The 26,237-nt window shown below is 36.8% G+C and overlaps 1 protein-coding gene across 1 annotated transcript in view; it reads right to left on the minus strand.

Annotated features, from left to right (window-relative positions):
• The window catches only part of SMAD2 (SMAD family member 2), an 84,142-nt gene that overhangs the window by 24,267 nt on the left and 33,638 nt on the right, over positions 1-26,237 (minus strand). Inside the window, exons 3-4 of the mRNA XM_052660253.1 lie at positions 1,301-1,390; positions 15-208 (exon numbers count right to left, since the gene is read on the minus strand). Of these exons, the coding sequence (XP_052516213.1) occupies positions 15-208; positions 1,301-1,390 (284 nt within the window). The remainder of the gene's footprint in view (positions 1-14; positions 209-1,300; positions 1,391-26,237) is intronic.

Below are 26,237 nucleotides of genomic sequence, written 5' to 3' on the forward strand. Positions count from 1 at the left end.
ACTAATTTTCCTACCTGGTGTCTCAACTCTCTGATAGTGGTAAGGGTTTACACATACTTCATCCTTTTTAAGATTAAAAGCATATTCGCAGTTTTCAATTGCTTTGAGTTCATGATGACTGTGAAGATCAGGCCAGCGCCATAATCGGCAATATATTACATGAGGCAGTCCTTTTCGATGGGACACCTGAAGACGACCATCTAGAGACCTGTTGGGAAGCAAGGGGAGAAGATGTGAACTTTAAAAAAAATAAACATACTCAATTGGGCTAAACTAGTACATTAAGAGCATAAAGAAAGGAATGACAGACATTTAGTTAGTTTTAGTGAGTACAAGGAAGGAAAACGTACTATCTAATGGATCTGATATAAAGGTAAGCAGCAGCACTAGGGTATTTTTCTTATAAACATGCTACACAAATGACTCAAACGTCAATCAATGAACAGGTAGCCGCTTGGAGGAAAAATGTTTTGTTTTGTTTTTTTAAAGTCTCATACAGCTACACTTGAAAAATGTTATCAACTTCTATCTTTAGTGACTCAAACTCTTACTCAGGGAGGCTTAAGGGCGTTACTTCTGCAGGTGACTGAACTATCAAAAAAGGAACTAGTGTGAAGAATGACAGATACCAACAATGATGTAAAAGTAACTTACTAAAACGAACGTGACTCATTACCCAGTTGTGACTGTTTTGAGTACTGAGGTATATTTTCTATAGCTCACACATAAATGCAGATGGTGATGAAAATGATGAGATGAAATGGACAAATACCAATATGCTCAAAAAGAGAATAAGGTGATTAAAAAAAATAATCAAAACGAGTCAGCCTACCATTAATTGTGACAGAAAGATAAAAATAACCAAAACAAGTCAGCCTACCATTAATTGTGACATAAGGGGTTCAGTAAATAACCATGTACTTATTAGTATAAAGATGAGATTTAGATGACAGCAAGAAATTTAGCAAAAACTGGTTATGTATCTACTGAAAAATTAGGCCAACAACAGATTATAATCTACCCTCACACTAAAATGAGAATATAGTTATTGAAGCTCCTATTCTTTAGGGGATGCAGTAATTTAAAGAAGATTCAAAACTAGAATTTCATTGATCAACACGTCAGCGGAAACATTTAATATATTTTTAGTAGTGGCAAGCAGTTATTTTAAATGCCATGCCTTATTTTACATTAAGGAAACATCCTAGGCAAAATTATACTAAGCAACCCACTTTAGGTCTTCCAAAACACCCTCCCTCCCACAAGATCTCTAGGATTCCATAGAGGGCAGAATATTCACCTGGTTTGTTCAGAGAAGCTGTAAAGGCCTGTTGTATCCCACTGATCTATCGTATTTGGTGTACTCAGTCCCCAAATTTCAGAGCAAGTGCTGTGCATAAATTGAAAAACAAAAAATTGATGTGAACATGGAAGCATGGTTATTCAAATTACCATGATGTAAAACATGGAAAATGTACAGAATACTTCCTTCACCCAGAAAATATACACTGCTTCACTTTTACATGGGCATTTAGTGCTGATTTCTATATTTTCTATATGAAGGAAGCCAATAAAATGGAACATGTGACTCCAGATAAGTCATGATTATGTTTTTAAAATGTGAACACCAATGCTCTCTAGCTTAATGAAATCATACCTGTGCCTTTTCCAATTTCCTCTGCTCACAACAGAGGCTCCTATGCCATTAAGTCTTACTAACAGTGCTTCATTTTATAATCCAGTTTAAAAAAAAATCTAAAAATGGATGTCAACTGGTATTTTTAACATAGATAAAATTTCAATTAAAACAGACATATATCCAGTTAAAATTTCAAGCTTATTTAAGATACATACATATTCAGTTTCACTGAAAATTATTATTGCTCTTATTACTACAAAGGACAAGGAAATGGATTTTGAAGCCATCCTAGCATAGCACACTACCTGAAAATTTTTAAGAAATTGCTACAAGGATTAAAGATATGTGAAAGTACAAAATTTGTAAAAGACACTATGACTATGACAAAGTTGCTGTATCTAGTTTTTTTTTAACCTGAAAGACATACACCGGAAAGATTTTTTGAAAAATCTGATTTGAAATTTCAAAAATCAAAATTTTTCTTCCACATTTCTTTCAAGAACAAGGACAGCCCAGATAAAAGTCTGCCTATTTTCCCTGCCACCACTTCATCTGTGTGAGAAGAGAGGAAAAGAAGAGCTTAATAAACAGTCTGGAATCGAACTAATGACTGCCAAAGGGATCTCGGGTAGCAAGTCGTACTTTTTTAAAAAACGAGAGTCAAAAAACAATTTCTGAAACTCCATTCCAACTTCTTACCTGTTACAAAATCATCAAAACTTAAAAGGAAGAGAAAGAAACAGCTCAAAACAACTTTCGAGCATCCTTTGCTAAGGAGCTCACTCACTCAGCATTTCAAAGGTCAATGTGAAAAGCGCTGCCTTCCTGAGGCTGGGCAAGTCGTCCAGTCTGGTGGGGCTGCTCAGGGCCTCCTGCAGGGTTACTGAGCTGCACTCGGGGTGGCTTTGCAAAATGCATTTTCAGACACTTTGGAGCAGCTTGTTGAAACATTTTTACAGATTCTCTTGGATTTTTTAGGCTTCACAAGTCTAACTTCCACTTCTCAGACTACAAAAGTCAGAAAAGGCCAAACTGGAGGCTAATTCAGACCTTTTCTTTTCTCCCAAAGGTGCGCTGACTAAAAAACCATGACACAAATGGTTCTTTTAAATAAGATACTTATCAAATATCTACTGGAAACATATAGCACCAAGTGGTTTAAAACACAATGAAACCAACCCAATTCTGGAGTTTCATGAATCTGAATTCAAACCTCTGAAGGAACAGTATACATCTTCCTCTTCTCTCTTTAAAAACAGTTGAAGGAAAATGACTGAGAAGAGTACATAATGTGGCTATTCTGCTCTTGAGGCTAAAATAAATATTTCATTCAAGAAACTCTGGAGCTGACATGAGAAGCAGAAATGTAACAGGGCATGAAGAGCTTAAGTTGTGCTTTATTCAAGCCCTGAAATTTATCAGAGAACAATGAACAGTAGCTGTTAAAAGCATGCAATCAATCTAGAGGCAGACAGAACTACATCCCAACTCTTAACTAAGCTACTTTTCCACTGCCATCACAGGGTATTTAAGCCTCAGTTCTATTGACCATTGTAATCTCTCTCATGCAAATTGGAAGGTTTATTCAAAAATAAGGAATTTGCTTCTATCAAGTAAAATTTTTCCTCATTTATACATGAAAATTTTCTTAAAGAATCAATTTATATCAAAATATACAAAATACCTAGGATAAATGTAATTATAAATGTGTCAAAACTATAAAAATAAATGTTTTAATTATTACTAAAGAACACAAAAATCAACCAAAGAGAAACACATACCTCTTCCTAAATAGGAAGCTAACATGATAGCAATATCATTTCTGCCAAATTTCTATATTTGATGGACTCAACAAAAATTAAAAAAAAAACAATTTTAAGACTCAAAATTGCCCAAAATATAACATATCAAAAAAAATTACAAGAATGACCAAGAAAACGCCCATGAAGAAGCAACTGGCTCTACTAGTTCCTGAAACACACTATAATCTTCAACAGTGGAAACTGCATGAAATTAATAAAGGAATGCACAAACACAACAGAACAGAGGTTCTGCCAGGAGAGCAGCCTCAATCAGGCAAACCTTCCTGTGGATAAAAATGATAGCCTTTAGACAAAATATAATAAAACTGACTACTGGAAAACAAAACCAATTATTTGAAAACAGTGGAGAGACACAAAAAACAGACGCAAACTGAAGGAAAGTCAACCTCTATAAGGGGCTACTACACGAGGTGAGAGATGCATTTGAGTGGCTCTGCATCTTAAGGCACCCCACAGTGGAAGCCACCCAGGGGAACTAGACCTGAAGCAAAAAACAGCGCTTTTAACGACCTGCAGGATCAGAGGGTGGATCTGGGGCTACCGGAAAGGCTGGAAAAAGAAGAGGGAAATCCCATAATGAAGGAAAGAAGCCACAAAGGGGGAAGGAAAAAAAAACAAAACACATCAAACCAGGAGTGTGAATTCTGGCCAGACCCTAAACTGTCCCTGTGGGAGAGGCTCTGGAGGCCTGTTGAAAACCAGCACTTGAAAGTCTGAAAGAACTAAGCTCAGATTTCAGCTACTCCTTTCCTCAGAAGCAGTTTGCACTTTAAGGTCACCCAAAACTATTTGTAAGAACAAAAATCAACACTTTTCAGAGAAAGATAAGAGAATTTAGTCTCTATGATATTTTGTCCCAAATATCCAATACAAAAATCACAAAATACTAAGCATGTGAAGAAATAAGAAACTGTTACCCTCTGGTTAAAAGAAAAAAGAGCCGTTAGAAACAGACCACTAAGATGAACTAACAGACAAGAATCTTGAAGTAACCGCTATGAGCACATTCATGGACTTAATGAACCAATAGGGATCTCAGGGAAATTATAAAAACAAACGAAAACTCTAGAACTGAAAACTACAAAATCAGAAATTAAAAATTAACCTGATGGTGGGAGAAGACAGAAGAGTCAGTGAATTTAAAGATGAATCAACAGATGTTATCTAATTAAAATGAAACAAAAGACTGAATAACAAAATAAAAGTCTCAGTAGCATGTGCAGTCCCCAAAAGAGGACAATTAACAACAGACAAAAATATTTGCAATAATAATAATAGCTGAAACTCTTCAACTTCAGTGAAAAACTAAACTTATACTTCCCAGAAACTCAGTGAATAATAAGCAGTTTAAAAATAACACCCATGAAACAATCAAAAACACACTAGGGCATATCACTGTCAAACTGCTAAAAACAAACGCTGAAAAGAAAATCTTTAAGCTGGTGAGAAGTATGAAAACTTTCCACAAAGGACTCCATCCAAACCTCTGCAGTAGAAGACTTGACCAAACTCTAACATGGCTTCCAGAAACCTAAGGCCTCGTCGTGCGACACAGACCCTTTGGAGTTCCGGTCTGGAAATGCTCAAGACTGCCAAAAGAGTTTACCATTTGTCCCAGCCAATACTGATACATAGGTTTCTGACCTCCTTTTCCTGAGGAGCATCTACTTAAAAAAGCCTACAATTGTAAATCCTTCCTGTCTCTTTGAAATGTATATATGACTCCTACAACTCAGGAGGGGAGGACCTGAACACCATTCCTTTGAAATGTAACTGATCATCAGGAAAAAAGGGCGTCTGTCTGCCTCCCAGTCTGCCCTCTAAGGAAAGGCAGAACCCTAACTTCTGATAAATGCTTTTCGCCAAACACAGATGGCCTAAATCAGTGACACGGACCAAACCTCTAGCCCACTTGCTGTATATAATTGTTCACTTCTCTGACTATGTTGCAGACCCCACCCTTGACCCCCATGCTACTCGTTATTCCAGTCACCTCTGTGCAAATTGGAATTGGGCTCACATCTTGCCACTCTGATGGCAATAGTTACTGAATAAAATTTGCTTTTTATCAGCTTTAACCAACGACACGTAGCTTTTAACTTTGACAGCTGCCTAACCACAACAATTCAGACGTGGAGAGGCATAATAACAATTTCTCATTAGAAACAATGGAAGCCTGCAGGTTAATGGAATAGCAGCTTTAAAGAGCACCAAGGGAAAAAAACCCTCAACCTAAAATCCATAATCAGCAAAATTCAGGATAAAGAGAAATGACAACAGATGTAAGTTAAATCACGGGGGAAATTTTTAAAAAACTAGAAAGTATAGGTATGTAAGCAAATATAAAAAATAGTATTCATTTCAGCTCTTCATTTCTACAGAAAGATTATGACCAACAACAGAAAAAAAACCTGTAACTAAAGGTCTGTGGGTGTAATTTAAATGACAAGGGCAGCAGAGGAAACAAGAGGCTTTTTAGAATCACTACACTATTGCAAAGCTAAAAATACATACTATCACTGGGAAAGGAACCCCCTCCTCAAACAGCCAAGAGATATAATTAAAGTGCATATAGAAAACTATTAATAAAACAAAATACTAAAAATTATGTCCAAAGGAAAGAAAAAACAAATAACAGATAATAACTGAAAACAAAGTAAAGTGTAAAGAGTAAAACAAAGAGTAGGCCCAACCCTATCAGTGTTAACATTATACATAAATACACCATATACTCCAATTAAGAAAGACTTGTCAGAATGAATACAGTATGCAAAATGTCTACCAAAAAGGGCATACTTTAAATATAATATATAGATGGGCTGAAAATACACGAGTGGAAATATAGTTCATATAAGCAGTGAGTTTAATAAAGCATAGTACCAGAAACAGTAAGACTCATGTCTAAAAATATTACCAGAGATAAACAGACATATTTCATTGAGAGGGCCAATTCATCAAAGACCTGTATGCATTTCAAAATACATGAAGTTAAAAACTGACATATCTAAGGAAAGAAATGAACAAATCAGTCATCAGAGTTATCTCACTAACTCTTAGGACAGTCAGACTATCAAAAAAAAAATCTATATACCATAATAAGAGCTGTACAATACTATCAACCACCATCTAACTGACATTTATAGAATCTGCTTCAAGTATACACACAATATTTAACAAAGAGAGCAAAACAGTGCCTGACAATCAGCGGGTGGGTGGGTAAGTGCCTGGTTGTTTAGAAGAGGTTAGAAAATTGCCTAAATTTTTCTAGAAATGCTAATTTCTTCCCAGAAATGGCTTTCAATTTACATCACTATAAAAAACCAGACCAAACTTAGGACAATTTTCTCTTTCCTTCTAGTCTTTATGTATGCGGACATGTAGTTCAAGACCTCCCAAGAGGACTCCCTCAGTTTCCATCATCATGTATTTTGAAAAGAATGGCATGTAATGACAAGTCATCCACAGACCCTATGGTATGTTGTTGTTGAATCACTAAGTCATGTCCGACTCTTTTGTGACCCCATGGACTGCAGCCTGCCAGGCTTCTCCGTCCATGGGATTTTCCAGGCAAGAATGCTGGAGTGGATTGCCATGCCCTCCTCCAGGAAATCTTCCCAACCCAGGGGAACTCTTGTCTCTGAAGTCTCCTGCATTGGCAAGTGTGTTCTCTACCGCTGGAGCCACATGGGAAGCCCGAGGCAAAAGATCTTCAAAGGCAAAATATCTGGAAAAAGAAGAATTACTGATACAACATGGATCAATCTCAGAAATATTTGACTCAGAGAAGCTGAACATGAAAGCCTAGATTCTGAATGATTCGATAAATTCGAGAAAAATCCCAACAGCAGTTGCCTCTGGAGGGAAAGAGAACGAAGAACTTCCTGAGTGACTGAATGAAACCTTCTTTATCTTGATATACTGTAGTGATGGACAGGGAGGCCTGACGTGCTGCAGTCCACGGGGTCGCAAAGAGTTGGACATGACTGAGCAAGCGAACTGACTGACTCTATGTGCATCTGTCAAATCAAAACCTACTGAGCATGGTGATTTGCGCACTTTATGATCTGAAAATTTTATGGAAAAATACAAGCGGGAGGAGGGATTCAAACACTGAAATAATAAAAGTGGAAAGTAGCAACAAAAAAATTATATATTAATTTAGTATATAATAAAGTTCCCTATTAATTGACAAGGAAAGAGCTAGCAAATAAAATATGAAGTTGAAAAAAATGTACAGTATTTATAAGCTACTCTGTGTAAAAAAAAAGGACAGTAAAAATATCTTCCAGTATCTGCGCAAGTGTACAGGAAAGACACACACACACACACACACACACACACACACACACACACACACAGTGAACCAGAGTTACTTGAGGTGGGGAGAGGGAGGGAAGAGAAAAATTTTCAATGTTTGTTCATTCTGTTTTTACATATGCATGCATACATATGTGTACACATAGAATATATACAGATTTTAAAACTATGCCAATGTATTGCCTTTTACCAAAATTAAACAAATCAAACAAAAGAATACTGCCACAGAATTAAACGTAAGTCAAGCTGTCTTGACATTTCTATTAAAAGATATGCTTCTAACCTTAGATAACTAAGAATAAGAAGTACAGATTGTTATTTTCTATTCTGTGCCATTTCAGCTCACTTAGGGCATCAGTAAAGGAGATAACAAATGCCAGTCTGAGGCCTGTTTATTCTAGCAAAATGTCCTCTCTATCTAACATGAGCCTTTGATACCCATTTTCTTCCACATGCATTTATGTCAATGGCCTGCACCTAGCCCCCTTTTAACTTGACTACTAATTCTTTAGGTATGCCTAGCAAAACAGGTCAATTTTTAAGACCTAGTAGTCTAGGGGATTTAAATCAGGCAGTTTTAATTACTTCCTCTTCTTTAAAGAGTCTTTCAACCCAAAGTTTTTACTTATGAACAAAATTAACCCCATAAGACCTTGAGCTTCCAAAGGTCTTTGTATACCTACCACATAGCAAGCAAGGTAGCTGGTGACTAAATTAGTATTTTTATAGCATAAAGACTGAATCAGAATGTTCCTGGGCACATTATATCATAGTACTTCAAACAACAGTGAGGAAAATGGCTCTCTCAGGGTTTCAGTTTGTTAACAAGGAGTGGCAAGTTATAACTGCAAATATGGACAGTTCCTAAAAGATATTAAAAGAAGTAAACGCAGGAAAAATATCAGAAAAACAGCACTGATTACAACTACTTTATAAAACTTTTGTATGTTCTCTATTTCAATAAATCCAAAATGCAATATTATCTTATACTAAATAAGAAAAAACTTCTAATTTTATTTGTATGATGTGTCCCAAAGTGAAGAAATGTACATCTGGAAACCAGTGAAATAAGTAATAACAATTACCTTTATAAGTCAGCCAGGCCATATGCCAGGCATAATTGAGACTTTAAATATATTATGGACCTCATAAGAACCTGCAAGCTACTTACTATCTCACTTTAAATTTAAGGTAACTGAGCCTCAGAGGGACAGTAAAACAATCTCCTAACAAGCGGCAGGGCCAAGATTCCAGCCCACTCTTGTCCAACACTTTCCACTTCACCAAGAGCTTTCTGAGTTTGTTTTCACAGCACCTCCGTCAGCATTTCGTGACTGAAACCTGGGGATCCCTGGGCACCTCAAATATAGTACTGTCGGGAGTCTGCAATAATTTTTTAAGTTGTATTTTCATCCCGAGTAAACTGTAACAGAAGCCTTCTAGATGCATGTTCGGGATAACCTGGTAAACACACCTTCTAGACTCGTGCTCGTGATAACCTGGGAAACACCAGTCTCACTCTGCGGCATCATCTCAGTGCCTCAGTTTGGATCAGGGTTTGACAATCACCTCAGCACCAAAGGTAAGCAGAGAGACTGACTTAACGTGTGAGTGACGAGACCACACCAAAAAGGCCAAATGGTATTAGGATGTGCTAAATAAACTATGCTTCCTAGTACTCTTAGAGAAAAGAGGTAAAGAATTTAGCAATACAGGGCAGATGATAATATGCTGACCTTAAAAGAACCTTAGTCATTCAGCACCACAATCACAATGGAAACAAAAAATCAATATTAACGAATCATTAACTTGATGCTAGAATTTTCTCAGTTACAGAATTCAGTATAAATTAGCCTTCTGATAATCATAAACCTTGACTAAATTATGTTTCTACACATTTAAACAACATTAAGAAGTCCACAAGAAGTGTCTACATATCACTTGAAAGTGAAACATATCAACGCTTCACTGCTACAAGGAAGAGAAAGATGGGTCTGAAAACATTAAACGGATAAAAATACTCAATAGGAGAAATTCATGTTCCAAAGAAGGTATTACACTTTATTAATTACAGAACAAACTGTAGTAATAGCACTATCCCATACACATTAGCTCAACATTTCCTAAATTTGACTGACTTTCAGTTCAGTTCAGTGACTTTAGGACAGTCTAAATACGCAAAAGTTTAAAAAATTTTGCACGCTAATTGGTTAAAAACAAAAACTGGTCTCAGATAAACCCAGCCTGGTCAAAATTTGACATAGTTCACCAGTGCAATTAGCATACAATAATATGCTAAAATAAGACATAACAGCCCAAGCCTAAGTCATTTACAAAGCTGTCCTCACACAGATTCGATCAGATGAGCAAGCATGTCCATATCAGAATCTCATGCAAAGTCCTGCAGACCTTGTACTAGAGATTTCTTCACAACAAACCTCATTATGTTTGACTAATTCATTATTTTTCATGACTTTCTTGCCTAAAGAGTTTATTTCTTCTACAAATCAAAAGAAGTAAGGATCTAGACGGTCATGAGGAAACCCATATATACAACGCTGAACACTGAGTAAAATTAACAGAACGGCATCAACAAAAGAAACTTTTCTGGAGGCTCCAGTCCGATTACTGATGTACTCATGAGATACGAGGGGTTTCCCAGGTGGCACAGTGGTAAAGAATCCACCTCACAATGCAGGAGACACAGCAGACGCTGGTTCGATCCCTGGCTTGGGAAGATTCCCCCAGAGCAGGAAATCGCAACCCACTCCAGTATTCTTGCTTGGAAAATTCCATGGACAGAGGAACTAGTGGGCTAGTCCACAGGGTCACAAAGGGTCTGACCTGACTCTCAGCATGCATGCAGATACATGAACTTGTATGAAATAATTTGCATCGACCCATCTAAAACTATTTCTACTTACAACAAAGGAGTCCTTCCATTCTGTATGTGACTAGCAAGGCTAAAAGTTTTTATCAGCTCAGGAATCAAGAGCTGATAACTGTAGTAAAAAAATAAATTCTGGTCTCTATAATTCTGCATACTGTATGTGTCTGTATACTTCACTTTATCACCATTATACAGCTGAGGCGTGGGAACAGAAAACAGGAAAATGCCTACCTCCAGATAGTTTTTAACCTTCCCTCCATCACCAAGAAAGGAGCTTTAGGAACAACCTTGTTCTTAACAATTAGCAAAGAATATAAAGGAACAATTGAGAAATTTTCATTGGCTACAGAAAACTTGAGGAAAAACTGCCAACATTTATTTTAAGCATTTGCTATGTACCTGGCACTATTCCTCATATGTATTACATAATTTATACTCATACCAACCCTATAAAGTGAATTAACATGAACATTGTTTTCATATAAAAAAATGAATGTGAGCAGTTAAAATATCTCAAAAGGTCACAAAGCTACTGAGGTAACAGCCAGGATTTGTATCTACTTCTGGATGGCTTAAGAGCCTAAATTTTTCAAGGTATACCTTTGCAGAATGATGGTTCAAAATCTGTAGTTTTAAGCTTTTATATGAATACGTATCAACCGTATTTTCTCGTTTTCTGTATCCTTCACACGCTGGCATCTGGAGCTTTGATTTCAGAGAGACTACCCCCCTCCCACGTCTAGAGACAGCAAGGGACTCCGTTCAGAGCTCATCTTTCAAACACAAACCAACAGATTCAGAGCTCACACCTCTATTATTAATCAAACTCTGACACACCAAGCTAACGTTCTTCCTGCCCTAAATCAACCTAGGGGTATGTACTAGACATCTAGGAATCACCTCTACAGCCCAGAGACTGACCAAACTTACTAAAACTACCTAACCCTAAATGTAACTCAGCATGTCCGTCCCGCACTGTCACTCCTTCCCTGGAAAACTGCAATGAAAGCTCGGAGCCACGCTGTCCTTGCCCCAGGATCTATTAAATCCATCTTATTTTTGATGCATTCAAAATTAAGTTGTAGGTACTTTAAATCTAGACACTGAAAGCATATGTATATAGTTAACTAGAGTTCACTGATCACTTTCTCAAAGGTAACATTTACACAGAGCCAAACAGATCTTAATGGTACCATTTTGTTAGGTTTAAATTTTATCAAATATATAAATTGGGTAACTCTGTATCCTGACAAGAAGTCCCCTCCTACCCCTTTTCTCAGTGAATCCCTGTCATCCCCTCCCACCCCCAAAGGCAATCTTTTTCCCCCATGATGGTGGCTGTACAGTGGTATTTCATAGTGGTTTCACAATGTGCGTTTTCCCAATGACTAACAATACCACACACTTTCTATTTGCTCAGTGGGTCCTTTCCATATCTTCTTTTGTGATGCATCCAAATCCTTTGTCCATTTTTAAAATAGGCAATTTCCTTCTCACTGCCGAATTAAATACTTTATAAAGTGCGGATACAATCCTCTTGTTAGAAACACGTTCTGCAAATATTTTCTTCCACTCAACTTGTTTACTCATTTAATGGTTTTTGATGACATGGTTTTTAATATTGATGGAAGTTTAACTGAATGTCCTCTTATTGCTTTCCATATCCTTTAAGAAAAAAAAACCACACACCTTGCCTACGTCCAGGTCACAAACAGCTTAGAAAAGGAGAGAAACGCAAAGGAGAAAGGGAAAGATACACCAACTGAATCAGAGCCCCAGAGAACAGCAAGAAGAGATAAGAAAGCCTTCTTATGTGAAAAATGCAAAGAAACAGAGGAAAACAATAGAATGGGAAGGACTATAGAGATCTCTTCAAGAAAATTTGAGGTATCAAGGAAACACTTCATGCAAGGATAGATACAATAAAGGACAGAAATGGTAAGCACATAACAAAAGCAGAAGATAGTAAAAAGAGGTGCCAAGAATACACAGAACTATACAAAAAACGTCTTAAGGACCTCAATAACCACGATGGTGTGGTCACTCACTAGAGCCAGACATCCTGGAGTATGAAGTCACTGGGTTTTAGGAAGCATTACTAGAAACAAAGCTAGTGGAGGTGAGAAAATTCCAGCTGAGCTATTTCAAATCCTAAAAGATGATGCTGTTAAAAAGGTGCATTCAGTAAGTAAGCAAATTTGGAAAACTCAGCAGTGGCCACAGGACTGGAAAAGGTCAGCTTTCATTTCAAACCCAAAGGAGGGCAATGCTAAACAATGTTCAAACTACTATACGATTGTGCTCATTTCACATGCTAGCACAGTAATGCTCAAAATTCTTCAGGTTAGGCTTCAACAGTACGTTAATTGAGAACTTCCAAGATGCACAAGCTTAGAAAACGCACAAGAACTAAACTGCCAATATCCACTGGATCACAGAAAAAGCAAGGGAATTCCAGAAAATTATCTACTTCTGCTTCACTGACTTAGCTAAAACCTTTGTGTGGATCACAACAAAGTGGAAAATTCTTAAAGAGATGGGAATACCAGACCACCTTACCTGTCTCCTGAGAAACCTGTATCCAAGTCAAGAAGCAACAGCTAGAACTGGACATGGAACAACTGATTCAAAATTGAGAAAGGAGTTTGTCAATGTTGTATATTGTCACTCTGCTTATTTAACTTATGCAGAGTACACCATGCAAAATGCTGGGCTGGATGAATCACAAGCTGGAATCAAGATTGTGGGGAGAGAAATATCAACAACCTCAGATAAGCAGATGATGACCATTCTATTGGCAGAAAGTGAAGAGGAACTAAAGAGCCTCTTGATGAAAGTGCAAGAACAGAGTGAAAAAGTGGGCTTAAAACTCAACATTCAAAATACTAAGATCATGGCATCCGGTCCCATCACTTCATGGCAAATAGATGGGGAGAAAGTGGAAACAGTGACATTTTATTTTCTTGGGCTCCAAAATCACTGCTGATGGTGACTGCCTGCAGCAATGAAATTTAAAAGATGCTTGCTCCTTGGAAGGAAAGCTTTAACAAACCCTTGTGTGTTTAGTCGCTTCAGTCATGTCCAACTCTTTGTGACCCTACAGACTGCAGCCCACCAAGCTCCTCAGTCCATGGGATTCTCCAGGCAAGAATACCGGAGTGGGCTGCCATTTCCTCCTCCAGGGGATCTTCCTGACCCAGGAACTGAACCAACCGTTATGTCTCTTGCACTGGCAGGCGGGTTCTTTACCACCAGAAAGGTTCTGAGAAGCCCTAGACAAACCTAGACAGTGTATTAAGAAGCAGAGACATCACTTTGCTGACAAAGGTCCAGACAGTCAAAGCTACGGTTTTTCCAGTAGTCATGCACAGATGTGAGAGTTAGATAAGGTTGACAGCCGAAAAATTGATGCTTTTGAACTGTGGTGCTGGAGAAGACTCTTCAGAGTTCGGTGGATGGCAAGGAGATCAAACCAGTCAATCCTAAAGGAAATCAACCCTGAATAATCATTGCAAGGACTGTTTCTGAGGCTGACTTGGCCACTTGATGCGAAGAGCTGACTCACTAGAAAAGACCCTGATGCCGGGAAAGATTGAAGGCAGGAGGAGAAGGGGGAAGACAGAGGACGAGATGGTTGGATGGCATCATTGACACAATGGACATGAATTTGAGCAAGCTCCAGGTGATAGTGAAGGACAGGGAAGGTTGTGTGCTGCATTCCATGAGGTCACAAAGAGTCAGACATGACTTAACAACTGAACAAACATAATTCAATTTGTTCACAACAACAAGGTCACAAATGTATTTTCCCATACAAGCTTGATAGTTTTAGCTTTTAGATGGGAACTCTGACTCATTTACAATTAATTTTTTTGAATTGTGTAAGGTGGGACCAAGGTTCCTTCATCCACATGGACAGTCCAATTCTCCCAATATTACTTGCTGAAAAACTTTCCTGTCTCTATTGGATTGCTTTGGCAAACCTGTCAAAAATCAAATAACCATTTGTTGGTTTTTCAGTTGCTAAGCTCTGACTGACTCCTGGCAACCCCACTGACTGCAACACGCTAGGCTCCTCTGTCTTCCACTATCTCCTGGAATTTGCTCAAATTCATGTCCATTGAGTCAGTGATGCTCTGTAATCATCTCGTTCTCTGCTGCCCCCTTCCCCTTTTGCCTTCAATCTTCCCGAGCATCAGGGTCTGGCTCTTCCCATCAGGTGGCCCCAATAACCAAGAACCCACATCCCTTACAGTTTTATAGAACCATCTATTTTAACGTTTTCTATTTTATCCTATTTATCTGTTTTTATGACAGAATCACAATGTATTATTATTGTAGCTTCATACAAAGTCAGATAATTTAAGTCCTTGAACACTGTTGATCTTTTTCAAAATTGCTTTGGATATTCTAGGTCCTATGTATTTCCATGTAAATTTTAGGCTAAGTGTGTATATTCTATGAAAAACAAATACATATATTCTATGAAAAACAAATACATATATTTTTAGGGTTTGATGGAGATTGATTTGATTCAAATTAAACTGAAAGAGAACTTAATTAATACTACTGAGTGCTTCAATAGACAAATATATGTCAGCTTATTGCATGATAGTTAAACAGGAAGGTTGTCTCAGAGGTGTCTCCATCGGTTTCCTCCTGAGAAAAGGTCCCATTTTCTTTGTTTCTCAGAGGTTGAGTAACTTAAAAGACTGTATGTTGGACACTGAACATTACATGATGGAGATGCTAGATTCCTCCAAGTGTTAACTGGTTTTGTTTTGGCATGTAATTAACTTGTTTGTACTCAAACTGCAAACTCTTAAGTCTTCAAGCAATTTCAATCAGTTTTTACCTTCAGCCAGACTGCACTACTCTACCCCACACACATATGAGTTTAAGGATGAGCCTAGTGATTTCGGCAGAGTTTTTTAAAGGAAAACTTGGGACTTCCCTTCAGTGGCTCTCTCCATATTAGAATTCTCTTGTCACTCATCAGCAACTCTGGTTGTCCCCAACCCCAATCTCTGGTTTTTCAGGCCAGAAAAGGTGAAATTCATATTGAAATTTTAGCTACTCTATCCATTCTGCATGGATAAAAGCAATAAAGACAGAAAATGTGCCTGTCACTTCCATCCAAGGGTCAAATCTCCTTCAAAATGTCTATTCTGTTTACTCTGTAGTGCCTTATTTTTCTTTTTATTCTGTGCAGAGTTGATAAGGTTTATCTGAGGGAGTGCAAGTCTGATAAAAAGAATTATCTATGCAAGAAGAATTCTCTCCCTATTTATTTAGTCCTTAATCTTTAAGATTTTGAAATTTTAATATACAGATCTTTAAAAAAAATTCTTAGATATTTTAATTGTATTGATGCTATTTATAGAATTGTTTTAATATTAATTCCACTTGTTTGCTGTTAATGTATTGAGTATTTAAAGAAAATACAACTCATCTTGTAAAATGCAGCCTTGCTAAATTTACTCATTTGCTTTAGTGACTGTTTTTGTAGATCCCTTGTTTCTTACATAATCACATCATCTACAAATATAAGCGATTTGACCCATTCTTTGAGCTCTTTATGCCTCTTACATCTCATTTCCCTGCCCCACTGCACTGCCTAGGTCCTCAACTATTGATAAAATAATGAACTGAAGAAGACATAAGAATGGATATCCTTGTGCTCTTAGAGAAAACATGTTATTTTGTAAGTATAATCTTAAGCTGTCAGTTTTTCAAATATGCTTTATCAGACTGAGGAAATGTCTTTACATTTCTCATTAGCTGGGAGTGTTTATCATGAATGGATGATGAATTTTTATCAAATGCTTCTAACCAAGTACAGTGATCACACTGCTTTCCCCCTTTGTTATTGCTCTGAATTACACTGATTAATTTTTGAATATTATAAACTACCCTCTCACTGTTGAGCTAAATCTCACTCGGTCATGATGTGCTCTTTGTATATTGCTGGAAGATACGTGTTAATTTTTTATACCTTTGCTAATGACTAATAATCTGTAAATTTTCTCCTTTTTGTGCTATCTTTGTCAGGTTTTGCTATCAGGGTTACCATGACCTCATAAAATAACTGTTTTTCTGAGTTTCTGTGAAATTGATGTTATTTCTTGCACAAATGTTTTAAATTTACCAGTAAAACCATCTGGACCTGGACTTTTCTTTGTGAGAGAGATTTTGATTATGAGTTCAGTTTCTTTTTCATTGATATAGGGCTATCCAAATTTTCCACTTCTTCCTGCACCAGCCACAGTAACATGTTCTTAAATTTGACCATTACAAATTACTGCCATAAAGTTGTTGAAAATATATTCATAGTATGCTTCTAATGTCTGTAGGATCTAGCATAATATTACCTCTATCATCTCATACATAGCTAGTTCACGGCTATGGGCTCTTTCACTCTTATGTCCATCAGTGTTATAGGAGAATTTATCAATTCTACTGATCTTCCTAAAGAATCAGTTTTCGGATTTATTATCTCTGTTGTCTCTTTTCTAATCACTGATTTCCTGCTGTTTTTGATTTTATCCTCCTTCTACTTACTATTTTCTTTAACCTTTTCTCATTTCCTAGGGGACATCTTAGATAATTTTTCTAATATAATTATCTAAAGCTATAAATTTCCCAGTTCAGTTCAGTTCAGTTCAGTCGTTCAGTCGTGTCCAACTCTTTGCGACCCCATGAATCACAGCCCACCAGGCCTCCCTGTCCATCACCATCTCCCGGAGTTCACTCAGACTCACGTCCATCGAGTCCATGATGCCATCCAGCTATCTCATCCTCGGTCGTCCCCTTCTCCTCCTGCCCCCAATCTCTCCCACCATCAGAGTCTTTTCCAATGAGTCAACTCTTCGCATGAGGTGGCCAAAGTACTGGAGTTTCAGCTTTAACATCATTCCCTCCAAAGAAATCCCAGGGCTGATCTCCTTCAGAATGGACTGGTTGGATCTCCTTGCAGTCCAAGGGACTCTCAAGAGTCTTCTCCAACAACACAGTTCAAAAGCATCAATTCTTCGGCGCTCAGCCTTCTTCACAGTCCAACTCTCACATCCATACACGACCACTGGAAAAACCATAGCCTTGACTAGACGGACCTTAGTCGGCAAAGTAATGTCTCTGCTTTTGAACATACTATCTAGTTTGGTCATAACTTTTCTTCCAAGGAGTAAGCATCTTTTAATTTCATGGCTGCAGTCACCATCTGCAGTGATTTTGGAGCCCAAAAAAATAAAGTTTGACACTGTTTCCACTGTTTCCCCATCTATTTCCCATGAAGTGATGGGACCGGATGCCATGATCTTCGTTTTCTGAATGTTGAGCTTTAAGCCAACTTTTTCACTCTCCTCTTTCACTTTCATCAAGAGGCTTTTTAGCTCCTCTTCACTTTCTGCCATAAGGGTGGTGTCATCTGCATATCTGAGGTGACTGAGATTTCTCCTGGCAATCTTGATTCCAGCTTGTGCTTCTTCCAGCCCAGCGTTTCTCATGATGTACTCTGCATATAAGTTAAACAAGCAGGGTGACAATATACGGCCTTGATGTACTCCTTTTCCTATTTGGAACCAGTCTGTTGTTTCATGTCCAGTTCTATTCTTGCTTCCTGACCTGCATACAGATCTCTCAAGAGGCAGGTCAGGTGGTCTGGTATTCCCATCTCTCTCAGAATTGTCCACAGTTTATTGTGAACCACACAGTCAAAGGCTTTGGCATAGTCAAGAAAGCAGAAATAGATGTTTTCCTGGAACTCTCTTGCTTTTTCCATGGTCCAGCAGATGTTGGCAATTTGATCTCTGGTTCCTCTGCCTTTTCTAAAACCAGCTTGAACATCAGGAAGTTCACGGTTCACGTATTGCTGAAGCCTGGCTTGGAGAATTTTGAGCATTACTTTACTAGCATGTGAGATGAGTGCAATTGTGCAGTAGTTTGAGCATTCTTTGGCATTGCCTTTCTTTGGGATTGGAATGAAAACTGACCTATTCCAGTCCTGCGGCCACTGCTGAGTTTTCCAAATTTGCTGGCATATTGAGTGCAGCACTTTCACAGCATCATCTTTCAGGATTTGAAACAGCTCAACTGGAATTCCATCACCTCCACTAGCTTTGTTCATAGTGATGCTTTCTAAGGCCCACTTGACTTCACATTACAGGATGTCTGGCTCTAGATGAGTGATCACATCATGATGATTATCTGGGTCATGAAGATCTTTTTTGTACAGTTCTTCTGTGTATTCTTGCCACCTCTTCTTAATATCTTCTGCTTCTGTTAGGTCCCTACCATTTCTGTCCTTTATCGAGCCCATCTTTGCATGAAATGTTTCCTTGGTATCTCTAATTTTCTTGAAGAGATCTCTAGTCTTTCCCATTCTGTTCTTTTCCTCTATTTCTTTGCACTGATCACTGAAGAAGGCTTTCTTATCTCTTCCTGCTATTCTTTGGAACTCTGCATTGTTTTACCTACATCCCACTTATTTTACATAGTGTAATCTGATTATCCTTTAGTTTTGATACATATTCTAATTTTGCTCACAGTTTTCTTCTAAATAACCCATGGGTCAAAGAATTATGATAATTTCCATGTTTTAATACATGTCTTATTGATTTCTAATTTTGTTCTGTTCTTGGCAGAGAACATACTCTGTTGACTTTTAATCTTTTAAAATTTACCGAACCCTGCTGATAAGTCTTTCCTGGTGAGGGTACCATGAGTACTTGAAAAGACTTACCACACCGATTCAGATCTACTTTTCTATAAATATCAAAACAGTAATGTAATTTAGATCTTCCATGTATTTCCTCACTTTTTTGGTCTTATTTAACTCTCTATAGCCACAAATCTGTGATTCTGATACATTAATTCTATCAAGTTTTACTCATATATTTTGAAAGTTTTAGTAACTAGATACATGTTTATGGCTATGGCTTCTCAGAGATGTCATTTTATCATCTTCTGGCCCCACTGCTTCTACAGAAGGTCACATGTCCTTCACATCATTATTTCTTGGTATGTAACACGTCTCACTGTTCACTGGCTGCTTCCACGATTTTCTCTTTCATGGGTTTGACTATGATGCACTTGGTGTAGTTTACTTTCATTTACCCCTATTGAGTTTAATGAGAAATCTGACTCTATTTTGATGTGCAGAGTTTCAAGTTCCCCCATGTCTTCAACCCTCTGCCTCAAATGTGAGCAAACTGCTAAGGAAATCCTTGTGGCTGGTGTTAATTTTAAAGCAAGAAAGTTTGGGTACACACAGGAACACAAGAATTATCAATCCAGCCCCACGACTCCCATTACTTCTTTCTCAAGTAATTTTTGGACCAGTCTGGAAGCCTGTCCTGCTTTTCCCAAAAGCTTTATCATATGAGCAATAATCTTTTTCATTCCCTTTTAATATACGTTTGGCTTCATCAGTCTCACATCAAAATCAAGTTTGGGGAGGGATTCATCCCATGTACAGTTCACACAGATCAAGCACTTACTATACATCGGGCACAGCACTAACTTGTTACATATACTAGATCACTTAATCTCCCAACAACCCACAAATAAGGCAGTTAACTCACTTGACAAATGAGATCATCAAAGCACAGAGATAAAGTGACATGTCTAAGGTTGTACAGCTAGCAAGGGATGGGGACAGAGGCTGCATTCTTAATTACCAACTCTATTCTGCCTCTTACATAGTTCAATAAAAATAAAAATATGGCAAGATAAAATTAAACCAATAACTTTGGTATAGCATTTTAGATAAGTAAAGCATTACAGAATGTGCTTAACTATAAAACTAGAGCAGTCACTACAAGAGTTAATTTCTCAGGAAAAAAACATTCTTTGGACAATGAAATCAGTAGAGTCACTCCTAAATTAAAACAGGAGGAGACAACAGAATTTCCAGAGTCCAGTAAGATAAAAGGGATACTTTTATTCTTCTTGGTTTGAAACAGCTCTTCTTAGAAGCAGAAGAAAGGACCAAGAAATGACTGAAAAAGTTACCAACCTTTCTCTTTAAATGTTATGTTGAAAATACTACTTTGAAATCTTGCTAGGTGCTTCTACTGCCTTTGAAAAATAGCAAAATATCCCCCACATAAATAAAATAGTCCCTATCATTGAAAAGATTTAAATATCAATTCTAAAAATAGTTGCTCAAAATATTTCAAGTTCTTCCTAAAAAACAGAAACTTTTACTTAGGGAAAAAAAAAAAGCCAGCACCAAAGTAGGCTCAAGGACATTTATTTTAGTAATAGAGCTGATGGATTTTTAAAATTTATTTTAATACATATTCTGTTTTTAACAATTAAAAAAATTAGTATCCTAAAAAACAAGAAATCCTAACAAAATATAACTACGTGGTCATTTCAATCTATTAAATGCATAAAACTTAAAACAAGAATTGCACGACAGAATAGAGTTCTGTAAAAAACTTATCAATCACACATTTTTATGATGCTGTATTTGGCTGTAAAGAAATGATTTTTTTAACTTGACAATTTTAATATTAGCATCCTAGAAGATAAAAATTAACTCACATTTGTATACCACTTTGAAGTTGACAGTGGGATTTTACACGTAGAGGTTAAAATGTTTTACATAATGCAAATTATATAAGCAATCACATAAAAATTATGGGAAAATTACTGTAAGTTAATTACTTTTCACTATAAATTTCTCTTCACTATCTAACTCTGAACTTTTACATTATCCTTAATAAAAATACAGCCTCCCTTAACTTTTTCTCCCCCACTAGCCTAGCAAACTTAGGGTAAACCTAGTTACAGAAAAATTATATCCTCTTAATACATAAAAAGCCATAAACATAAGCAAGGTTCATAAAAAAGTCTGGGGTGAGGGAGATAATCAAGAATTTTACATATTTTAGATCTAATTTAAGCATTATTCATGATAAGTTTCATACGAGTCTCAAGACAACCAATTCACATTGTTTATAATAACCCAAAGCTAAAATAACACTGGATTTTGAGAACAGAGATTGAACAGTTCAAGGGGGAAAAAAAATGTGATGGTAATAAAAGAAGACTCTATTGTAATAAAATAGTTCCTGGGGAAAAAGCATCATTGGATAATTTAACAGGTATACAGTCAAGATTTTTTGTAAAAAAAAAAAAATTTGTGAGAAAGCTATGCACTTCATGTAGACATAGGTAACATTCCTCCATTCTCCCCATTCAGCTTGCTTGTCCCCAGTGTCACTAAATGTGGGTTCCCTAGTTTTCAAGAGGAGAATATAGACAGTTTTTTGAAAAGCTTTTCAGTATTCCCATATCATTACCCTCAAGCAAGCTCCTTTTCAAACTGTTTTCCTCATTTCTGCATAAAATCTCAAAAAGGTCACATGGCTGTTCTAGTACACAATATATATAAATATATAAAGTATATATATATAGTATACAAATATATATATATATAATTAACAAAAACCTCTTTGAAAAAATTTATTTTACTTCTCTGATCTAAATCGAAACTTTTATTCTCTCATTCAACTTTGCTAACTTCCACTCTTCCAGAATGAGGAGGGAAGAGCCCTATAAGTTCAGAAGCCCAAATGCTACCTTTTTCCTGCAGTTAGTTCCTACTGCAAGAGTTTCTCTGGCTGTCTGGCTTGGGTCACTTTGACTCTCCAAGTTGAGCCTCTTGATCTTTTCAAGGTAAGTCAACTTCAACTACCTTAGAAAAGTCCACCTGGCCCGTGGGAAACTTCCACTGATACAGAGCAGCTCAACTGCTCTCTTTTATTTTTAGGCTTTTTCAGGTGACAATCAAGTACCAGTCTATTTATCTCCCATACCTCAATTCAAACTGAGGAGGTCCCTGACGCCCCTCAATCTGGATAAAAGGAGAAGGGAAATGCCAGAGCAAAACCTACTCTCTCCAAGTTTTCATATGGGATCTCCCTCACGAACTCTTTATCACGGCGAGGAGGTCAGTGATAGGTTAAACCTAACAATACTTGTCTCAGCTAATCTTTCCTTCAATTCCTGCATAAATGGTATAGCACCTCAATTCTGACTGTAGGTTACTTGTAACCAGGTCTCAGATTTGGGGGGTCTCTGAATATATATAAGAAGTCTCACTTTAACTAGCTGTTACAATTTTACTTCCAGGTAAGATATAAGCAGGTCATGCACAGCAAGCTAATGTTCCCTGTTGCAAAAACTCAAGGGAAAAAGGTAACAAAAAAAAATTTATTCAAAGACAACAGTGAGCACAGCGAGCAATTAAAGCAATGAGATCCAAACGAACAAAGACTGAGAGAAGAGAAGACATCTATTCTGGTGAATAGAACACTGTCTGTGCCATTTCCTCCCCTGGAGTCACTTGTACATTCCAGGTACAAGCTGAGCACAGGTTCAGTCTGGGAAAAGAAACTCTAATGAAGAAAATAAACATGGTCAAACTTGTGACAATCACAAGATTCTCCTCCCTCAAAGATGTCTGCCTTATTTTAAAAATGCAACCATCAGGATCAGGCACCAAACTCAAATTATGGAAGAAGAGTTGATATGAATCTCCCACAATGCTAACGATGGGAATAAATAAATAAAAGGCATGTGCCAGTGCAGACTAAAACAAATTAAAATGGCAACCAAGCCTCAGCCCAGATCAGCCACTGAGATTAAAGTGATCAGCCTGTCTACCTAAGAAAAAGTTAATTACTCTTTGGGGAAGGCATCATTTGTAGCATCTAAAAACATGGCTACAATTTTTTAGATGTGTATTATTTTAGCTAGGTTGATTCTAGGCTGTTAAGTGAATTCTTCAAAGCAAAATACATTACGTGAATGGGACAAGAAAAGTGAGGATGATGTTTACTGTAATGAGTGTTAAATTTAAATAGGTAATAATAAATCTGGGTATTAATTCTGTAATTTTATAAAGGAACCTAGGTTCTAGGGCAGGTATGTTTTCTCTGATAAGGTAAATGATAAAAATGCCCCATGGAAGAATGTATTATATACACAAAAGGACTTTGAATACCAGGATCCTAACTACCTCAGAAACAATCAAAATGTAAATGTAAGCATCAGATAAAGGTTAAGGGTCTTAGCAACATGTCTTTCAAACTGTGTTTCACAGGAGCCTAATGAAGTGTTCACCAAAAGTGCTTTCACAACTTATACACAGATCATACAGCAAATGACAAGTTGGATGCTGAGGCTGATAAGTCTCAAAGTTCTAGTTTGCATTTATACATGTTTCATTGTTTTGACTAATTGATTTTATAAATAATAGTTATATTAAATCATGATAGTTATCTGGTAAAAGCATTTACTAAGCAAAGATAGACAATTATAATTCAATATGAGTTCTAGGAGAAAACCTAGAAGGAAAATGAAGACATGGAATACCTGGGAACATTTCAAATAAATCATATTCATGACTATAGTGCTTTACAGCTTATAAACCAATGGTTATAGTATTTCAAAAGACCCCAAAAGAGTACTGTGAAAGAACTCAAGATAGTACTGACCCCTTTCACAGATGAAGAAATAGTAAAAAATACAGTTACATGCCTCAGGATTCTCATTCATCAGTACTGAAGAAAGCTTATAAGTCATCAAACTTCAAATTCAGAGTTCTTTCTGTCATAGTACTCCATATATATTATCTCACACACACGCTGATGTATGAGGGAGGAACAATCATTCTTAGTTTCTTCTGAAATAAAAAAGCACTAATTTAAGGAGAACTGAAGGATACTATACTTCAGTTTTTAAAGACTTTTCTTTAATTCTTTCTGGGTTATCCAGAGAAGCAAAAGAGTAGGAATATGAAAATAAAAATAAAAGCTGACAATCTGCATAAAGTTTACTTCAATTACTCTGATGTTTTAAAAATCTGGAAGATGGAAAACAAAATCCAAATGTCTGTGATGGTATTAATAAGATACTCAGTATCCTGGAAGGATATATAAGATAATAGTAATACAACTGGGTGAGGATATGGGTGATGACGGGAGGCAGAGGGAGGAATTTTCCCACTGTATAATCTGTGTTTGAATTTGGAATCATGTACAACACATACTACTTTATCTTTTTAAGGAACATTCTTTTTAAAGGAAAAAATATAAACACATGTATTAGAATGTTAAGAAGATGAAAATATTGTTTCTCTGTAACAGGAAAGTTGACTTCAAGGGTTTTAAAAAATATATAAGAATAGTCTACGTATTGCCAAAAAGTTCTTTTTAAACATTTAATTGTGCTGACTCAAAAGTAAAACATACCTTCATAGATAAATATTAGGGAAATATTATAGGACATTTCTCTTTTTAGGTAATCCATAAGTAATCACTATTAACAATTTGGCATTATTTCTTCTGAAGTTTCAAGATTAAACATTAACATTTTTATGCTTTATCAACTTCAGAAAATTCCTATTCCTAATTTGTTAACATGAGCACTGGATTTTATAAAAAGCCCTTTCTAGATCCATTAAGGTCAGAGCTTTCATAAATATGAATATGCAGTGCCTCATAATAATGGACCTCCAACAGGTCAATCATACTAGCATTCCTGCAGTAAACCTTACCTACTCATGATTTGGTGGTTTTGTTTTTATAATTTGAGCTTTTTTATTTATAATTTTTGCATCTATTTTTACAAGTAAAATTGGTATAAACTTTACTTTGCTATTCAATTTTACTTTACCATTCAATTCTGGTATAAAATGAGTTATGTAAGTTTCCTTTATAGTTAAGGAAACTATGGGTTATGATTGGATTTATCTAATTCTTTGCTATTAAAAACAATGCTGAAATGAACACCAGAAATCTTTGACCACACTCCTGACTGTTTCTTTAGGATGAACCATCAAAATGGCATAAATGGTCAAACACAAAGTATCACCTTAGGAAAGTCCTTATAATTTATGTTTACAAAAAAAAAAAATTCTGTATTCCTGCTTATTTACGTACAACGACCATTATCAAATTAGCATTCAGACCTCACAGTCTCTTGTTTTTAACTTTACAAGCTCTCCATCTCCACTGCTGTTTGGATTTTGTTTTTCTGTAGATAATATGCACTGAAAGCCAATTTTTCTTCTTTTGACTGATTCGTTACCTAAACATCAACTGCCATTCTGATTTCTGACTGAGTTGTCTCAAGATGGAAAAGCTTCATGAACCTTTATCCATACTATTCAGCTCACTGTAGCTTAGCAGGTTAAGTTTTACCCATGAATCACTTTGTCACCACACGCAACAGTAGGAAGGAAGCAGGGACACATACGTGCAGCTACAGCTCTCCGTGTCCTCAGAGACAAAGCAACGAAGGCAGAGCTAATTATACGAGGTGGGCGGGAGGGACACAGAGTCAGGTCTATGTTCCTACCCACAGTTCAGTCCCACTCTAACAGCAGCAGATGGAGGTGGAGGGCAAGAAACGGTGGACAGTCAATGAGACACTGACCACTTAAGAATATTTGCCATTTTAAAAATTAAGTAATTTATGCTTCAAGTTCATCAATACATGATGAAAACATCAAGGCATCAATACCTAAAGGTATTTTATTAACAACTCACTTGCA

Source organism: Budorcas taxicolor, chromosome 22 (genome assembly GCF_023091745.1).
Source record: "Budorcas taxicolor isolate Tak-1 chromosome 22, Takin1.1, whole genome shotgun sequence".
NCBI classification, from domain to species: domain Eukaryota; kingdom Metazoa; phylum Chordata; class Mammalia; order Artiodactyla; family Bovidae; genus Budorcas; species Budorcas taxicolor.